The sequence below is a fragment of the Cyanistes caeruleus genome, chromosome 15, assembly GCF_971803275.1.
Source record: "Cyanistes caeruleus chromosome 15, bCyaCae1.hap1.1, whole genome shotgun sequence".
NCBI lineage: Eukaryota > Metazoa > Chordata > Aves > Passeriformes > Paridae > Cyanistes > Cyanistes caeruleus.
Genome location: NC_141715.1, coordinates 411,635 through 430,643, shown reverse-complemented (window position 1 = coordinate 430,643; position 19,009 = coordinate 411,635). Strand labels below are relative to the sequence as shown.

The 19,009-nt window shown below is 46.5% G+C and overlaps 2 protein-coding genes across 13 annotated transcripts in view; one reads left to right on the top strand and one right to left on the bottom strand.

Annotated features, from left to right (window-relative positions):
- TCERG1 (transcription elongation regulator 1) overlaps positions 1–13,354 on the top strand; it is a 29,166-nt gene extending 15,812 nt beyond the window's left edge. For all 11 annotated transcript variants that reach the window (XM_086851266.1, XM_086851259.1, XM_086851260.1 and 8 more), the window contains 11 exons: positions 87–153; positions 1,163–1,298; positions 2,114–2,203; positions 2,937–3,055; positions 4,985–5,135; positions 8,855–9,019; positions 9,723–9,905; positions 10,451–10,630; positions 11,483–11,566; positions 11,815–11,915; positions 12,247–13,354. In XM_086851266.1, coding sequence (XP_086707392.1) covers positions 87–153; positions 1,163–1,298; positions 2,114–2,203; positions 2,937–3,055; positions 4,985–5,135; positions 8,855–9,019; positions 9,723–9,905; positions 10,451–10,630; positions 11,483–11,566; positions 11,815–11,915; positions 12,247–12,448 — 1,478 coding nt within the window. In that variant the 3' untranslated portion in view covers positions 12,449–13,354. The remainder of the gene's footprint in view (positions 1–86; positions 154–1,162; positions 1,299–2,113; positions 2,204–2,936; positions 3,056–4,984; positions 5,136–8,854; positions 9,020–9,722; positions 9,906–10,450; positions 10,631–11,482; positions 11,567–11,814; positions 11,916–12,246) is intronic.
- A 1,791-nt stretch (positions 13,355–15,145) lies between these two features.
- PPP2R2B (protein phosphatase 2 regulatory subunit Bbeta) overlaps positions 15,146–19,009 on the bottom strand; it is a 67,061-nt gene continuing 63,197 nt past the window's right edge. For both annotated transcript variants that reach the window (XM_023935788.2, XM_086851253.1), the window contains 3 exons: positions 18,250–18,419; positions 17,646–17,737; positions 15,146–17,136 (listed from right to left, as the gene is read on the bottom strand). In XM_023935788.2, coding sequence (XP_023791556.1) covers positions 16,857–17,136; positions 17,646–17,737; positions 18,250–18,419 — 542 coding nt within the window. In that variant the 3' untranslated portion in view covers positions 15,146–16,856. The remainder of the gene's footprint in view (positions 17,137–17,645; positions 17,738–18,249; positions 18,420–19,009) is intronic.

The window sequence follows — 19,009 nt, the reverse complement described above, 5'->3', positions numbered from 1 at the left end:
TCCTGGGTTTGTGCAGGAAATTTTACTCATCAATTTAAAAATTTTCATCAATTTAAAATCTAAAGTCTTATTGAAATCTGTTACAGTTAGAGAAGAGCATGAAGCTGCAGAGGAAGCAAATGAAGATGAGCCTATTAAAATAAAAAAGCGCAAGTAAGTTTTTGCTTTTTCAATACCAAGTGATCTGTGTAGGTAAAATAACTGAATTTTGTTGCTTGAGCCATGTGTGTTGTGTCCAGCAGAGTGGAACGGAGAGGGTTGGCAAAAAGAGTCATCAGCTTTCTGCTGCTCAGCAGCTCAGGTATTTGGCATTTTCCTGAGAAAGCTGAAACCCATGCAGAAAGAAAATAGCGTGCTTTGTAAGTCATTTGAAATGGAAATAAGTGGTGTGAGTTGGTGAATCCAAAGAATATTTTGAGTGTAGTGTGTCTTAAATAGCTTGCTTCCGTTGTTCATTAATTTCTGGGCACAGGACTTCATTGTCAAAATACCCTGCCACCTAGATTTTCATAGTGGTTCCCCTATTTTCAGTCTGTTACACATGTTTACAAGTTTGGCTTTTGTCTTGTGGTCTGGATTGCCTTTTGGAAGTAATATATGAGATACACATGCTGTTTTAAAAGTTTTAATAACTTGAATAACATGGCTTTACCATGTTATTTGTGGCTGTGTCGTCTTAGGGAGCATCGTGGAGGTGTTAGCAGTAACAGCTGGGGGTTTGTTTGGGATAAAGTGCATTTGCTCTTAGTAAATCAGCACAATTCTCCAGAAGCTTTTTCTCAGCGTTCTTGGTGTCATGATCATGAGGTGTTCCCAACCTGCACAAACTCTCTTAGTGCCTCATGGCCCAGAACAGAAGGTTACAAAATTAGTGCTGTTGATGTAAAATCTACTGCATGTCTGGTAAGACCTTTGGATACAGCCAAACTGTGCTGGTTGCTTTGAAGTCATCTCTTGGCACTGAAGTTACTTGGAATACCTTGGCTTCTGAGCTCTGGGTGTGAAAGCATTCATGTCTACCTCTGAGAATGGCTTTCATGGATTGTAAACCTGTTCTGGTATGATCAGTGATACCTACCCTGTCCTGGTGTGGTTCAGGTTCTGACCTCCAGGGCTGGCATTTTGCTTCTCAACTTACATTTTATGTCTGGGTTTTTTTCAGGAAAGATGATATCAAAGACATTGATTCTGAGAAGGAGGCTGCTATGGAGGCTGAGATTAAAGCTGCTCGAGAAAGAGCCATCGTCCCGCTGGAGGCTCGGATGAAGCAATTCAAGGACATGCTGCTGGAAAGAGGGGTCAGAAGCCTGTGTGTGTGAGGAGGGAGAGAGGGAGGTTCAGATCAGAGCTCTGTGAGAAGGGAGAGAGGGAGGTTTGTGCAGAGCTCTCAGTCCTTGGCAAATTCTAAACCTGCGACACTTAGTGTATGGAAACAATCTCATCCTTCCTCTGATCAATTCATGGTCTTGGTACAAGACTTCAGATTTCAAAGAAACTTACAATTACAGCAAAACTCTGATTTCTGTGTAACTGAAATGGCAGGGTCAAGACAGGTAATTCCCACCCCAACCTAGTTTTTTCCCCAAATTAACTAATAACCTAAGTGGAAATTGCCATTTGTTGAAGTTGAGTAGGACACATGAACTGGACACATCTTTAATGGTTTTGGAAATGTTCCTACTGAGAAAAGCAGCAACTTCCACTCTAGTCTGTACAGTCTTATGCTTGAATACTTTTTGCTTTTAGTTAACTAAATCTGCAATCTACTTGATGCCAATCAATTTTGATAAAATAGACTAGTTGAATATAAATTTTGATAGTAACTAAAAAATGGAAGTGGCTCCAGCTGCCTGTGGAACACACTTCTCAATGTTTTCTTTCAATGTACATTTTATTTTTAATGTCACATAGCAGTAGTAAATAAGTGTGTTTTATCCTCTAGAAATTTTCAGAGGACATTGATGTTGAGATTTTCTATGACAGCCTCTGTCATCATTTCAGTGATGGAAGCTCCAGGATGAGTTTGCTTCCCTATTTTCATCTCATCTAAATGTTTTCAAGGAAAACTGTACAACTCCTGTATAATTTGTATATTTGTCTTTGTTAATTAAAGGTCTCTGCCTTTTCAACATGGGAGAAAGAGCTGCACAAGATCGTGTTTGATCCTCGTTACCTGCTGCTCAACCCAAAAGAAAGGAAACAGGTAAAAAAGTTGAATTCACTTCCCATGCTCCTACAGGTAGCTACAGCTACTGCAGGTTTATCTGAACCCTCAGTCTTTTCTTTCTGCAAAACTTTCAGACTAATTAGTGCTGCAAGGGATTTTTGTGATGATTAGGGTTTGTCTGGAACAGGAAGAAACCAGTAAGGGAAAGTGTTGATAGTTGCTTTATTTCCTGTGGTTGGAAGGTCTCATATTTTAACACAGTGGAAGTTGTATGTCTACAGAGCACTGCTGAAACCTGAATGAAGTAGTGAGAGTCACCAGTATCTTGTCAAAGTATTGGCATAATAAGTAATCTAACTATTTTCTTTTTAAAAAGCATTTGGGGGGAAACCTAATGTGCAATTATATTGTTAAGCAAGTTCTCACTTCAGCAGCTCTTTTTCGAGTGAATGTAGGGAAATGGAAAGCTTCAAGAACATGAGAAGTGTCTGAAACATGGGACCCAGGAAAATGTTAACTGGAATGTGTAAGGAACTTCTTCCTAGGTTTCAGATGGTGTGTTAGGTACAGCACCCTGCTTGTGCAGCAGCTTGGATCATTTCCATATTGAAATGCAAAGTGTCTCTGAGACTTCTGCCTCCTCTGTGTTGATTCTGTGGTGAGAGGAAAGGAAACGAGAGAAGGAAAGAAGTGGGATTTTTCCTCCCTGGTCCTTAGATCTTCTGTGTTTCACTTGTGTGTTTGCTGTGGGTGACTGGTGTTTCTGTAGGTGTTTGATCAGTATGTGAAAACCCGAGCCGAGGAAGAGCGCAAGGAGAAGAAAAATAAAATAATGCAGGCCAAGGAGGATTTCAAGAAAATGATGGAAGAAGCAAAGATTAATCCAAGGTAGGAGTTTCTTTGTGGTTCATGTGCATAAGCTCTGCTAGGATGCTGCGTGTTGGATGGTATTGTTCAAAATGGGCAAAGAGGAGAAAAATCATGAGATATTATTGAAATCTTCCTTTGTGTGCTTGTATTCACCTAATCAGTGAAATAATAGATCTTGTGATTTACATATTTCAAGTTGAAGAAATCCCCAGCATGCTGCCTGGATTGTGAGAAAGGCCTCGGATCCATCACAAGTTTCTTTAATAACCCTGTTTCTTAAGGCTTTTGAGAAGTGCTAGGGAGTTTTCTTGGGTTTGGAGGGGGCTGAAGTGATGTTTTTCTTGTTGCATACTGTCAGTGATGATAGTATAAAATGTTCTGGTTACTTTAATACAGCACTGATTACACCCCCCTCACATTCAGACCACTGGCAGCAGTAAGGATGAGGGGATGACAGTGAATGAACGTTCAAGATTTCACTGCTGGCATTATTTGTTTTACAGCTTCTGCACATAGAGGTCACAAGATACATACTTTATGTCACCAGATAAGCTCCAAAGTGTCCTCTTGCAGCATCTCTTGGCTCATCTGGCATTAATTCTTTCCCAGTGAAATAACAGCTCATTTGTTTGACTTCAACTCAGTTTTTTCCAGTGACTCATTTTGGAAATTTGGTGACAGTGCTGTGTTAACTTTTAAATTGCTTCAGAGCTGGCTAATAACTCAGTAGTGGGCTGGAAGACTGGAGGCATGGAAATGCCTTAAGAAACAGTTATGTTAGCTTTAGTATCCTCAGCTTTCAGCATATCTTCAGTATGTCATATTGGGACTGATTCCTTACCTGATTATGGGCTGGGGTGGGAAAGAGGATGCCAGCTGAAATACTGTCTTGTTTAATCTTATCCTTTGTCTTCTGGTTTCAGTGTTTGTCTAAAGATATTGCTGTACTTCTGTGAGTGCCAGACTGGTTTTTTATCATCTATCTCAGTCCAACATGCTCAAGAGTTTGTATTCCACTTCACTTGAGCAGCTCTTGTTCTTCAGTCTAGCTGTACATTCACTTTCTAATCCTTTTGAATAAGCTACCAAATTCTCTTCTTGTTTCAATTTACCCTACAGCAACAGTAGGCTGGATTTTCCAAGTCTAATTATTTCCATGCTGTGATGAAAACATTCGTATGATTATAAGTGTCTCACGTATTCTTGGGGCCAGATTTGCATCAGAGCTTGGAAAAAGCACAGTAGTGATTTTTTTCCGAGGTAAGTGGCAGTAATGTACCTACTGCACAGGTTGGAATCTGGCCCTGGAGGTGAGAGAACGGTCAGGGAAACGCTGTGGGATGAGGGGTTGAAAGCCCAGCGTTGCTGCCTCTGCCCATAGTGTTTGAAGGGGTTTCAGCCCTGTGTGCTTTAAGCTCAGGCTCTGCAATGTGTGCTGCAGGGGGAAGAGCTGGTACAGCCAGTGTTCTGTGGGGACTCCTATCAAAGGCTGGCTTTCTGGTGAACTCTTAGCATGGTTTGGCTGCAAGTGAATGCACCTGAGATTTTCAGTTTCACAGCTGTGAAATACCTGGACAGACTGATGGCTGAACTGCTAACCCACAGAAAAGAAGAGTTTTGTAGACAACTGAAATTTTTTTTGTTTTGTTTCTTCTCCTTGGTTGCACTGTAGTCTCTCTCTACGCCTGCCCCTTCTGCAGGTGGCTGTATCTGAACAAACCAACCCACCCTTGTAAGTCTCTGACAAACACCTCTTTGTGTGAGTGCTGACACCTTTCATAGAGCTCATTGGTCGAGCAGCTCTGTAGTGAGACCGTAGGATTTGCCTTTTGGGTTTTGTCAGTTGTGCTCTGGCATGTACTGCAGCAGAGGAAATACCTCCCTGCTGAACCTGCCTCCCAGCCCAGACAGCTCTGCCAAATGAGTTCACTTGCCATTTTGTTGCAGAACTACTTTTAGTGAATTTGCAGCCAAGCATGCTAAAGACTCGAGGTTCAAGGCAATTGAAAAGATGAAAGATCGAGAGGCCTTGTTTAATGAGTTTATCACAGCGGCAAGAAAGAAGGAGAAGGAAGACTCGAAGACCAGGGGAGAGAAGGTAAGGGGACTCTTGAGTTCCAGCAGTGTGAGTGGTGTGAGTGAGATGGGACAGAGCCAGTGCTTGGCTTCCCTGAGCCCTCCCCAGGACACAGGCCTGCACTTTCCTAGAGCTGGTATAGGCAACCACTTTAGGGGTGTCCCCCTGGTCTTTCTGAACAGTTCCAAGTTTGCAGTTTACTGACTTTTAGAATATTGAGAACTGGATTGTGTTTAGCTGTGAAGCTGAGTTTGCTTAACAACACTGTGGGTTTTTTTTAATTTATCCAAACAGTAACATTATTTTCTTAACTGAAGTAATGCTTGATTTTTATTTTTTTTTATTAAGTTCTTTTATCCTGACGCATGAAAAGGCAAAGGAGTCTTACCCTGTTTGGCTGGAACCCCAAAGCTGTTCCCTCAGTGGGGGCAGGCAGGACTTGCAGTTCGCTGAGGATAGTCTCTTTAAGTCTGAAACAGTTCCCTTTCCATCTCAAAGCAGGCACTTAGAGAGGGACTTTTTAAGCTTTGAATAAGTAAATCTTATGTATAAACTGCTGCTTATTAGATTTAAAGGTCATCTATTAGAGATTAATGAACTCCCAGTGTCACGTGCCTGTGGTGCCAGTGCTGGGAGCAGCTCTTCCCCCTGGAGATGGGCCATCAAACTGGGGACACCAAAACCTGGGGCCACTTACTGCCACGTCCCTGTGTGTGTGTGTGAGTGGAGAAGGTCACCTCTGAAGGCAAATCATTTTGGACATGTGGAAGTCTGCAATTTTTATTATGTAGTGTGAAGTTATTGCAGATTTCCCTACCTGGAATGCTTGCAGGAGAGAGAAATGCCAGGGGACAGGTCAGATTTGGGGACAGTTTCATTCTTTGAGGAGCTTTGCAAATTTTTAAAATCTGGGTGATCTGATATAATTTGATTCTGTGATTTTCTCAAACATTGCCTTATCACTGCTGGTTTCCATAAATGATTGTGCTTTCAGAGGGGAACTGATGTAGTTCAAGATTAGATTTTACATACTGCAGTTTGATTGTGAATATGATTTTTAAAGCATTTTTTCAGCTTAATAGTGCAGTTGAAGATTTTAAAGAATAAATACTAGTTTTGTTGTTGCATGATTGTTCTAAAGATGAAAAGTTAAAAGACGAGATTGTATTTGTTTGCTTTGAATAATGTTTTTTTTTTCTCCAAAAGCCTTTTGTAACCATTTTATGTATTCTGTTTTATAACAAGTGGATAGACTTTACAGTTATGTGCTGTGCGGCCTGTCAATCAGTTCAGTCTGACAGCTGTCAATCACTGACACGCAAATATTATGGGATTCCCTAGTGAGGAAAGCATTGGTATCTCTGTGTGGTGACTTTAGCCTCCCGCAGTTCCGGTACTTTACATTTTTTTAGTTTTTTTCCTTGTGAAGTGATGAGAGTTGTACCTGCAATGTGTTAACTGCCAAAAAAAAAAAAAGACTTCTAAATACACCTGAAATGTTTTCAGCCTTATTTTCCTTTGATTTTGAAAGTGCTTAAAACATAAAAGAAAATTTAAGGCATTTAACCTGAAGCTTTCTCAGTCTGTCCAAAATCTTTACTCACAGAGAATCAACTTTACAGAAATCTTTAACGTAAGGGTTTTAGATTATATATATATAATGTTTGATTTTGCCTTATGGGGTTATGGCTCATGGGAGGGGGATGGAGCAGCCAGCTTTTCCAGTGGCTGGTTTTATTCCTGTGCCTGATTTCGGTGAGTAAAACCCATGGCAACACTTGTCAGAGGGCAGAGAGGAGTAGGGGGTGCCTAGGATGTCAGGGAGGGCACTGTGGGCAGGTGGTGGTGCCCAGGCTGCTCCTGTGCTCTCCAGGATGTGCCTTTTGCCATGTCCCTGGGCTGTCCCCAGGCCAGAGCCCCGTGGGGTGCCAGTCCCTGTGTGCACACTCACAGAGCTCACTGTCCACAGCTGCCATCTGAGAGCCTTACTCCTTAGTGAGATGCTTTAGACTCAATTATTTGAGACATTTTAATCTTCTTTTAAAATTTAAAATGAGGTGGCAATGCCTGTGCTATGTACAGGGCCCCTGAAAGAAGTGAAAACCATGCTTTAGAGCACCTCCTCCTTGGAATACATGCACAGGTGATTTGTGCAAGAGTTGGGGATACCCTTACCTTAGAGACTTCTGTAGTAACAACTGGGAACTGTTTGGTTTCTAATATTTCAAATGCCATGGCTTAGAAAGCTTCATACTTTGAATCTGCATGCATGTTTTATGATGTTTTGAAACAACATTCTTAATTTTGCAATGAATAAACAGTTTTCTTAGCATTTTGTTGAGCTCCTTTAAGATAAAGCAGTAGTGCTGTAGCACAACATCCCACTGGCACTAAGGGGCTGGTCTCTGATCTCTGCTTTACTGTCTTAGTCTCCTTTGATATAGTAAAGAAAGCCTATAGAGCCTCTAATGTTTATATGTTAATATTTTGAAGAACTAAAAGTATTGGTGGGCAAGGCTGCAGAATGTTGGTGCTGATCTTCATTCCATTCCTGCATTCTGTTACTAAACACGTTTTAGAGGATGAGGATGTGCCAGGTCGCTGGCAAGCTGGAGCCTGCTCTGTCCATCTGCTCCCTTCCCTGAGGAAACTCAGTGTTCTGCAGCTAAACTGCTTCTCCTACTTTCCCTATTTTAAGGGATGGGGAGGGGAGATAAGTAGCGAGTCCCCTCCTGGATTTCAGGGTTTTAATCTATATGCCATAATGTGTTGAGTTTGTGGCCTGGCAGGGTGTGGGGTGCTGTGGAGGCAGAACCCTTTGCCCTGGCCCCAGCGAGCGAGGCAGCTCAGCCCCTCGCCTCTGCTTTGGGAGGGGGAGGCTGAAACGCCAACCAGCCTGCCAGGAGTGGATGGTGACCTAAAGCTAATGTGCAGCAGGAACAGGGACATCACCTTCCCCAGAAATCAAGCTAATAAAGGCACAATTGTTGCCCCTACAGCTGCTGGTTCTGGGACTTTGGATGAAAACATGTTGCTAGTTGTATTGAAATGAAAGCTGCTGTGAATGAGCCTCTGCCAGCCCTTGCAGTGGCTGTTGTTACGGACAGGAACATGACATGCCATTTCTGACTGACAAAATAGACCAAAACATTTTCTTTAAACTTTTATGTAAATGTGCATGTCCATCCTAAGTATCATTTACTTAATTACCATATATGGATAATTCCTTATTGATTAGATCCATCTTAAGACATTGCTCTTTTTTGGCGGATCCAAGCATTTACCTGTGTTAATTGTACACCTGAAGGATAAATCCATAAGCATCTGATTTCTCTAGGACCCTGTTTCATGCTGCATGGCTTCTGGAGTACTGATACACAAAATGCTACCATGCAGCAACAGTAACTTGTTAATTTGACATATATAAAAGCTCAAAAAAAAGCTTAAATTGGAGTAAAATAATAACGAGTGTACTGGTGGATCATTCTTTAAAGAGTTCATCTGATATGTAGCAGATTGCCTAAATGTATCTGCTTTGGCAAAATTGTCTCAACAGTGAATTTGGGCTGCAGTTATGGTTAAATTCAGAGTTTTAGTGATTGCTCTAAATTGCAATGTATGTAATGTTAATGTGATCCCACTGATGAAGGTAAGTCAGCTCCTTTTTTCATAAGAGCAAACTGTGGGATATTAAAGTGTCTTTCTCAAGTGTTGTCTTTCTGTTTCTGTCTGTATAACAGATCAAAATGGACTTCTTTGAGCTGCTGGCAAACCACCACCTGGATAGTCAGTCTCGCTGGAGCAAAGTGAAGGACAAAGTGGAGACTGACCCGCGGTACAAGGCGGTGGACAGCTCCTCACAGAGGGAGGATCTGTTCAAGCAGTACATCGAGAAAATAGCCAAGGTCGGCGGGGAGCAGCGGGAGTGTGGCTGCGGGTGTGCTGGGGCAGACTGCTCTGTGCTGAAGAGAATTCCATACCAGAGTTACTGTAGGAGTACCCCAGAAGGGCAGCTTGGAACTTAGAAGTTCTGGCCCTGGTGGGATGTTTGTGGAACCTGTGTGCATGCACACACACGGTACCTGGGAGAAGTTATGCCTCCAAGATTCCTATGAAATCACTGCTGGTAAAAATGACTGTAAAACTGCAGCAGCTACAGATACCACATTGATTACTTCCCCCTAGGATGGGCTGCATTTCCTTTGCTGTGATTTTCCCTATCAGCTGAGCTTGCATCAGGGATGTGTGTCCATATCCAGTTCCTTCACTGCTGCTTCTCTCTTAATCCAATATTCCTACCTCCAGGCAATTAGTGGTTGAGAATGTAAAACTGGGCCAACAAACAGCAATCCCTTTGGCCTCCCTTACTCAGAGTCTGTCACTGGACACAGCTCCTGGGAATACTTGATCTGTGACCAAATTTGTCTCTCTCCCATGTAAACCCTGTATTGCTTCGGCATAGCTCTCCAAGCAAAATCTGGCAATCCGTAGATCCCAAATCCCTTTAAAGTGTTTTGTTCTGAGCTGCCTTTGGTATGATAGCCCTTCACTTCTCTTTCTAATGAAAAGTGTTGCTTTTATTGAGAAAAGCTTGTTGTTGAATTTCAGAATTTAGATTCTGAGAAGGAGAAGGAGCTGGAGCGGCAGGCGCGCATCGAGGCGAGCCTGCGGGAGCGCGAGCGGGAGGTGCAGAAAGCGCGCTCGGAGCAGACCAAGGAGATCGACCGGGAGCGCGAGCAGCACAAGCGGGAGGAGGCCATACAGAACTTCAAGGCACTGCTGTCAGACATGGTGAGGCACTGACAGCCACCTCGGCTCCTCAGGGCAGGCTGTAGCTGGTGGGTGCTCCCTGTTAAAGCTTTTTGGCATTTGGAGTTTAAAGAGGTGGATTCCCACCGGGAGTGTTGATGTGGTCGGAAGGGAAGGCTGTGCATTTAGGGTTCTCATCCAGAGGGTGCTCTCTGGGCTGGAAACAGGGCTCTGGAAGCACTGCAGAGCTCCTGCTGTCCCTGGAAATGATGATCTCCAAGGCTGTGGTGAACACAGGGCGTTAGGCACAGAGCAGGAAGGAAAGGAGGGTGCTTGGATTTTCTGGCTTTGGGAATGCTCAGCCGAGTCAGTGGGACATCTCAGTCTGCTCTGAACCAATGCAGAGGAATTCCTTCTGCTGCTGCCTGTTCAGTGTTTGTGGGGAACCTGCTGCAGTCTCTTCTTAAAAGCTGAGGGCTTATCTTTTATTTTAACCTTAACTTTAAACCAGATAAAAAAATAAGCGTATAATAATTCTCAGCAAACTGTGGAAAAACTGGTTTACAAACAAATCATCTCTGGCTCAGGTGCGTTCTTCAGATGTGTCCTGGTCTGACACCAGGAGGACTCTGCGCAAAGATCACCGCTGGGAGTCGGGGTCCCTGCTCGAGAGAGAGGAGAAAGAGAAGCTCTTTAATGAGCATATTGAGGCACTTACCAAAAAGAAGAGGGAACATTTCAGGCAACTTCTGGATGAAACTTCAGCGGTGAGAGCTGTTGATGTTCAAATTGCCGATCTTTGCAGCTCACTGGGATTTCTCTTTTTTCTGTTTTTCCATCCCACAATGTGATTGGTTTGGTTTTATTTCCAGGGCCTCTTTGCTTCATATCTCTCTTTTTTCCTTCATAGCAAAATTTGTGCATTATGTTTCCTTGCCTGTTTGTCTGAAGTTTTACTTTGACTGAACATACTGTTAATTAACATACAAACTTCTAATCAGTGATCTTTTCATCTTATTTTTATTTCTTCAGTACTGAGTTATTTAATATTCTTCACTGTCTGACTCCTTCAGATATTCAGGGTGTTTGCCTTAATGGCCATCAGTATAGTCTTACCCTGTTTGTTCTGATGTTCTCCTGCTGAACCTGAACTCCTCTGCTTATGCAGTGGAATGCATCCCTGATTCTGTGCATTGGGGGTTTAGTGAGGTTTCCTTTTTCTTAGTTCTGTGCCAGCTTCAAGCAGCTTTCATTTAACCTAGAGGTTTTTACCTGGTTTTTAATGCATTAGTTATTTTAGTTTAGAGTCAAGTTTTCTGTGGGTAATTTTTAACACAATATACATAATTGTACTAGAAAAAGACTTTGGAAAGTAAATGATATTTAAAGGACCTTGATATGAAGGTGCCATCTCAAAATATAAAAGAAGAGTCACTATGTAAAATCAACTCATTTTAAAAATACAGCTGTAATAGTGTTAAGTTATCAGAACCCAGCACATAACAGCAAGTTCATCACTGGACTCGGGACATATTTAAAGGCTTCAGAGGTTAGGGTTTGCATTCCATATTCTTAGAATCTAATTTACTTTTTATTTAACTATTTGCTTCTTTTGAAAGATAACTTTAACATCAACATGGAAGGAAGTGAAAAAAATCATTAAAGAAGATCCAAGGTGCATTAAATTCTCTTCGAGTGACAGGGTGAGTGGTTTGCATCGCTCTTGCCAACTTCAGTGTGGTGCAGGGTACAGAGGGATGAGTCAGTGGCTGCTGCAGTGGGTTCAGCTCTGTGTGCACACAGTAGTTAAATATGATTTTTTAAAAACTAAAACTGTAGAAGGTAAGGAAAAGTATAATTAACATGTAATTACTGCAGGTTTTCAGTGTGTTCAATTGCAGGAAGTACTGGAGCTGCATTCAGTGGTTCAGGTTTACCTTTCATCTTCCAGAAAAAGCAAAGGGAGTTTGAGGAATACATCCGAGACAAATACATCACTGCCAAAGCCGACTTCCGGACGCTGCTCAAAGAGACCAAATTCATCACTTACAGGTGGGGAATGCCATGCTAGTGCAGGGCTTGGCTTTTACTCTGCCTTGGCCATACAAACGGCAGCAAACTGATGTCTGTTTTTTCCCAGCTGATGTCTGTTATTCAAGTCTTTCACGGTGCTTAATTAACACAGCACAAGTGTAGGCAAGGAGCCTGTGTTTTCTGTGCCCAGAGCAGTCAGGTGCCCAGTCCCAAGCTAATGTGCCCTCTTTCTAGCCCAGAAGATGGCCAGGTCCCTGCAGCCTTCCCTGGCGGGCCTGTCCGTTGGCTCCTGGGCTTCCCCGGGGCTCTCCGCCTCCAGCCTGCTCCAGTGCTGTTCTCCTGCTTTCAGATCCAAAAAGCTGATCCAGGAGTCCGATCAGCACCTGAAGGACGTGGAGAAGATCCTGCAGAATGACAAGCGGTACCTGGTGCTGGACTGCGTGCCCGAGGAGCGGCGCAAGCTCATCGTGTCCTACGTGGATGACCTGGACCGGCGCGGGCCGCCCCCGCCGCCCACCGCCTCCGAGCCCACGCGGAGAACAACGAAATAGCCACGGAGTGCTCCTCGTCCAGGGGTGTCTGTGAAATCCAAACGCTTGCATGAGCCATCTGTCAGGTTACACACATCCATTGCCGTGAATATATTCAAACATCTGAGGAGCAGAGGCAGAAGCAGCACTAGTGAACATAAAATGATCTCTGGGGGGAAAACCAACAGCAACAAAAACCCACATTAAAGATATTTATGAGTTAATTGGAGCATGACTGACAAATCCCAAGGTGTGGGCTGTCTGGTGACTGTGGGTCTAGGGGCGGGGTGTGTGAGGTGTGGGTGTCTGCTGCCAGGGGCTTTCCTCGCAGCAGTGTCCTACGTGTGAGTCCCAAGGGTGATCCTGTTGTGCTTTGAGCGTGTCCTGTGTGTTGCCACCAGCTGCCTCCTGGTGCCCGCAGTCCGTGCAGGAGGAGGGGACACGCTCTGGTAGCTTAAATCCCTGATCATTGACAGCTGGCTCTGGAAACAGCAGTCCCAGTTCTCTGCTTCCACCCTGGGGAATGGGACTAAATCTGTTAGAGCCAGGGTTAGAGCCGAGTGGAGAACAGGGACTTGGAGACCAAACCAGGTTTGTTCACAGGCTGCTCTGTTCCTGCCCCCAGCCATTGGTTTGCAGCAGTCAGGTTGCTCTGCCCAAGTGAAGTTCTGTCTAATGAGGATTGCTCGAAGCTGGAAATCCCAGAGGTGACCGAGCAGGCCAGGACGGTTGTATAAACACATTTTTATTTACGATAAAGTGATCTTTACATACTTCTGGATTAGACTGTGCATACCCCCTCTGGGCAATTCTTGTAAACTATACTCCTGTTTTGAATGTTAAACTTGTGTTTCTAAAGTTTAATTTTGAAATGTTGGGATTGTTCAGTTTATGTATTTGAACTACAATAAACCAACCCTTTTTATATATGGATTGTACAGGCCTAATCCCGATTTCTGTTGGATTTTGTTGGATTTGTGAATTTATGAGTAAAGCAAACGACTGAAGTGATACTGCCTACATTCTTGGCTGTGCTTGGCAGAACAGGACCTGTGGCAGTGTGGGGTCAGCATGTGGGCAAGGGGGGTGAGCAGAATGATTTTCTAGTTTAGCTCTTTTGTCTGTTGCTTAAACATGAGCTGGCAGTGCTTGCAGAGCCAGTTTTTTTCTGCTGCTTGCTCTTAGAGGAGGAGGCTGAGCAGCAAGAGAGAGGGGTTGTTTGACAATGACTGGGAAAGTCTGAGGAGACTTGTGCTGCTGACAGTGGGATGTGGAGCTCTGTGGTGCTCCTAGGAAGAGTGTACGCCCTAAGGTCATGGCCAGTGTCCCTCCCCTCTTGGTGTCTGCCCCTTCCATTGGTGTGAGGGTACCCAAACCACCTGAAACCAGTGTCAGTCAATGCCTTTGCTGGGGGTGAAGTGAGGATTGCAGCTGGCTTGCACCAGAAGGGCGAGACCTGTGGGACATGTAGCTCCCACCCAGAAAGTGCAACCAAGGCTGGCCAGGGAGGCTTGCAGGGCTGGAGGAGCCGTGGCTGGGCTGTGGGACAATCTCCCTGTATGACAGCCAGCTCAGCTCATTCCAGGGCTCAGCTGCCAGTACTGAACCCCCTGACTCCCCAGCACAGGGTGGGCACAAGGGGCCCCCACTGCCCTCCCCACATTCTCATGGCCCACCTGCCCCTGCCAGCCAGCACGGTGCCCTCGTGTGTGGCCATGGTCGTGTCTGGGACACAGCTGGTGCCCAGAGCAGGACAGTGTGCCTGAGCCCACTCCCTGCCTCTGCCAGTAACTGGATTTCCTCTTGATCAACATAGCCCAGGGGGAAGCTGTGTATTTGTTATGGCTGGTTTAGAATATCATGAACTTGTTCATCAAATAAGATGGCTATTAATTTTAATTGATCTGGTTTATGGAGACCAGATGTTCATAAAGATTTATTTGCTTATTCTGTGGATAAAGCATTCATGCCCACATAAAGGGCTCCTGGCAGGGGGTGCTGCTGGTGGACCATGGAGCTGGTTCCCCCTGGCAGCCCCTTAGGCAGTCCCCAGTTTCCCTGGAGGTAGGGGGACAGCCCCTGGAATCCTCATCCAGAAAGAAGGTTGGGTTAAAGGGATGCTGACTGCTTCCCTAGCACCATTGCTCTGGCAGCCCAGGAGATCCCCTGGCTGGCCCTGCCCTCTGTGGCCAAGCACCCACAAGCAAGCTTAAGAAAGGGAAAGAAACACTGCTGTTGAAAAAAGTTGAACTGAGTTCTTCCTTGTGGGGCAACCAGATCCAGCAACCCAGAGCGTGCTGCACCCGATGGAGCAGAGCCAGGGCTGAGTTCCTGCTGCTTCAGCTGATTAAGGTCCTGCAGCTAATGTGAAGGTAAATGAGTGTCTGAGGAACATCTCCCTGACTACACAGTCCATGCCCTTCAGCTGCTGATTAAGGGCTGCTGTTTGAATTCATCACCAGGTGCAGCCCAGAATTAGGGCAGGGACTGAGGAGGGGCCAGCAGCTCCCTCCAGGGCTGTGTCAGGGGCCGAGGTTCCTGTGCAGTGGGGGACCTGCACGTGTTCCCACTGTCCCACACCCTCAGAGGGACCCAGAATTGCCAGGGGCTTGGGGATCCTCTGGTCACCCCTCCTCAGCATGGCCCTGGCAGCCTTCAGACACTGCAGAGCCGCTGTCCCCAGCGCGAGAGGCACGACAGGCATCGACTCCACACGGACACGTTTGGGACAACTTTACTTCTGACACCGCAGAGCAGGCTTTCCTTACAGAACCAAAAAGGAGCATTTTCTTATAAAATGGTTTGTTTACTCTTGCTATTTTATTTTACCATTTCATTTTTATAAAAAGTTACTCCTGAAAGCCATCCCTTGGAATAAATCCGTACGCCAGTGCACTTTGTTCTTCCCTTGGAATGGCTCCTCCGAAAGCGGCGCGCGGGGGGCCCCTGCCTCCAGCCAGCTCCTGGTTTTCCGCGCAGTCCGTGAGCTCTGTGGGTGTGCAGCAGTTCCTTTCCGTGGTTGGGACATGCCATGATCCTCATGGTGCCATCAGCAGAGAGGCTGTCCCGGGGGACACCTGGCCCTCGGTGACTCGTGGCTGATCCCTGAAGGCCTTGGGGGTGCCAGCTGCCCCCTCGGGCGGGATGGCAGCGGGGTCACCCCTGTGGAGCCACTGCCGAAGCGATACTGTTGAGTTTTGTAATTGACTTCATTTGCTTCTTCTGCAGGAGCAGTTTTCAGATTTACAGGAAATCCAGTCAATCTTTTTTCATTGAACAGTTGCTCAAATAAAGAGGGACCTGACCAATCTGTAAAGTAGAAAGAGGCAGCCTCGCCATGCAAAGAGAAAGTGTTACTGGTTTTATTATTATTATCATTGTTATTATAATGTAGGACTGCAGACAGCCTCTCTCTGACACACCTAGGGGGTGTGTCAGGGGCTAACAGCAATATACAGGTGGATTCTTTTTTTAGGTCATAAATTAGCAACTTATACTTTATCTTTAAAAAAATTGAATAAATAAATAAATTAATTAAAAAAGAGAGAAAGAGAGAGAAAGAGAGAGAGAGAGAGATAGAGAAAGAGAGACAGTCACAACATGCAAGAGCTCACAATGGAATGAGAAAAATGACCAAAGCAAAGCCCAGAACTGCAGCAGAGCCCAGGGTTGGTTTGGTTTGCGATCAATGCAGGTCGGAAGCATCATTTATAAAGGTATTTCATATACCAAAGAAGGCACCACAGTATCTACAAAGCCAAATCCTCAGGAGGGTTCTGGGGGCTGGGGGGACAACCTGGCTGGAGCAGACACAGCTGGAGGTGCAGCACATACCCCCCTCCCCTTAAGCTTGTCCATTGCAAAACTGAACTTCTCCATTTTATGTTTGGTTTTGCTGTCTCTGTTGGTAAAACACAAAATAATTGTAATAAAAAGACAAATGTGGAAAATGGCAAAGGGAGGCAACATTCCAATCTTCAACAGAACAGGTAGAATATTTCTGGGGTCAGGTTTAAAGCAACTGGGGTGGGACCATCGCTACCAGAGCTGGCCAGAGCCCACAGTGTGTTACCCCACCAATCCCTTCCCCAGCTGACAGCCCCTCCACATCACCTCCTCAGCCATCGGCAGAGGGCCACTGCCACCCCAGCACTGCCTGGGGACATGCCTGGGGACACGGGACACCCAGGCCTGTCATCCTCACACTGCCCTGTAAGAAGTCTCAGCTCTCCCTGTGTAAATCTGGTGTCTGGGGGGTGCCCCCAGTGCTCCTCTGCACAACCTTGATCTGCAGAGCAGGAACTGAACAAAGAACAGGAAGGAAAGGAAAACAAAGAAAGAAAGAAAGGAAAGGAACAGTTGAAACCTTGTGTTTACTTGTATCAGTACATGAGACTCCTAGTCCATGAGACACCAGGACCTGGTCCTCCTAGTTAACCTTGTCCTGGAATATGTACAGGTTGTTCGTGGCTGCCACAGCGATGATGTTCTCGGAGGGGTGCCAAGCTGTGTGCAGAATCTTTTTGCTAAAGTCCAGACTGTCCACGCTGATCTCGTCTTTCCTGCGCTTTCCACCCACGCAGACCTTGCGGGGTTTGAGGATGGCACGGGGTTTGCTGTTCTCCCGCGACGCCTCCAGCGTCACGTCGCGCTTGGTGTTGCGGTCGAACATGCGGAAGAAATTGTTGTAGGAGCCGGTCATGATGACACTGCAACGGGGAAGGACAGATGATTTTCACACCTTTTCAGAGGCAAACTGCTGGTGACCAGAGGCAGAATGAACATTCAGAGGCATAATGAGATTTGGGCAAGCATTGGAATTTGTCTCAGGCCCAGCTGTGCCCTGTCAGCTCACTCTGATGGCTCAGACAAAAACCCTGCAAGGGGCTCACACGCTTCCTGCCACACAGCTCGGTGTAAGTCACACCCAGATACCCATTATCCCCAGATTCTGGCAACCTGGAGCTAAATCTACCACTACCTTCCTCCAGCTGTGGGTGACAGAGAGTCAGAACTGATTCTGTCCAGGAGAGAGCAGGACCCTCAGGATTCCCCCACCCGTGTACAGGCTGCAGCTGTAGGTGGTCCCTGCTGAACCCTTCCACGCCCTGCACCCAGCCAAAGGCCAGGAAGGGGCTGCCCAGGGGCCACGGGAGCCCTTGGGCCAAAGCAAAGCGAGCATCCCTGTGCTGAATGCAGCCAGGCCGCCAATGCTCACCTGTCAGACCCGTTCCAGACGCACTCAAACTTGTCAAAGATGCAGTCGTTCTCGTAGAGCGAGCACAGCTTGCTCCGCAGGTAGTCGTGGACCTGCCGGTGAGAGGGACAGGATGAGGCCCCCACACTGACCAGCACAGACTGCAGACTCAGCTGGGCTCACGGGGCTGGCACACCCAGCCCAGCCCTGTGCTCAGCACAGCCGGGCTGCCCTGGGCTCTGCCTGGCATCCCGTGCCCTCCCACGAGCATCACTCTTCCCTAAGCACCCCCAGCCACTCCCTGCACACGGCTTGGGCACCACCAGGCAGTGCCAGGGGACATCCCCCAGCAAAGGGTGACAGTGACAGGGCTACTGCCCTGCACAAGGCCTCCCACCTGGCTCTCCCAGCTGCCAGCACCCTGAGCTTTCTCTCCTCACCCCCCCAGCCTGGGGACATGGTGACAACTCACCAGGCCACTTGAGCCCACATTTAACAACTCTGCTTTCCACCATCTACAGGCACAAAGGCCCCCACAGCAGGTGTGTGTACCCGCTGCTCCTGGCACAGGGAGGAGCGCAGGGGGTGCCCCACTGCTCAATGCACCTGGCTGTGCCACACTCACCTGGTAGGTCTCAATGGGCCGGTTCTCCATGTTCAAGTCCCACACCTTGACAGTGAGGTAGTCCCGGGTCATGATGTACCTTCCACTGTGGCTGAATTTGACATCAGAGATTGAGGAGATGATCTCAGAAAAAAATGACCGGTTACTTGGGTCTTCAGGCTCTTCAAAAACTGTGCAAGAGGAAAGAACAAGCCCTAGCATTAGCTGAGGCAGGAGCTCCCTGATCTCAGGCCAGGGACCTGCCACGCTGTCCTGGTACCACAGGAAGCTCCTGGGAGAGAGCATGTGCATGATGTTGTACCAGCACCCACATGGCTTAGGTTTATCACCCCCTCTCCAAGTCCTGGAGCTCCAGAATAGTGAGAAAAATGTCTGAAGTGCCCATATAAATGATTTCTACAATGCAGAAAAGGCACTGCCCACAGCAGGACCACAGCAGAGCTGTGGCCATTTACCACCAGCAGAAACCCAGAGGCTTTTTCCATATTAAAAGTGATAGCAACAAGGAAAAATAAAGATCTCAGGCATCCAGAAGGCAGCTGAGCCCGGGACATGTCTCTGTTGCTCACAGCAGGTCAGTCACGAGGCACTGGAATCCCTGTGAGCACTGTGGGAATGGGCAGGAGGGCCATGGCCACCTGCCCTGCCGTGGGGGCTCTGCTGCACGGGGTCCCAGCACACACACACAGAGGAGATGCCAGCACGGGGGTCCCAGCACACACTCACACACAGAGGAGATGCCAGCACGGGGGTCCCAGCA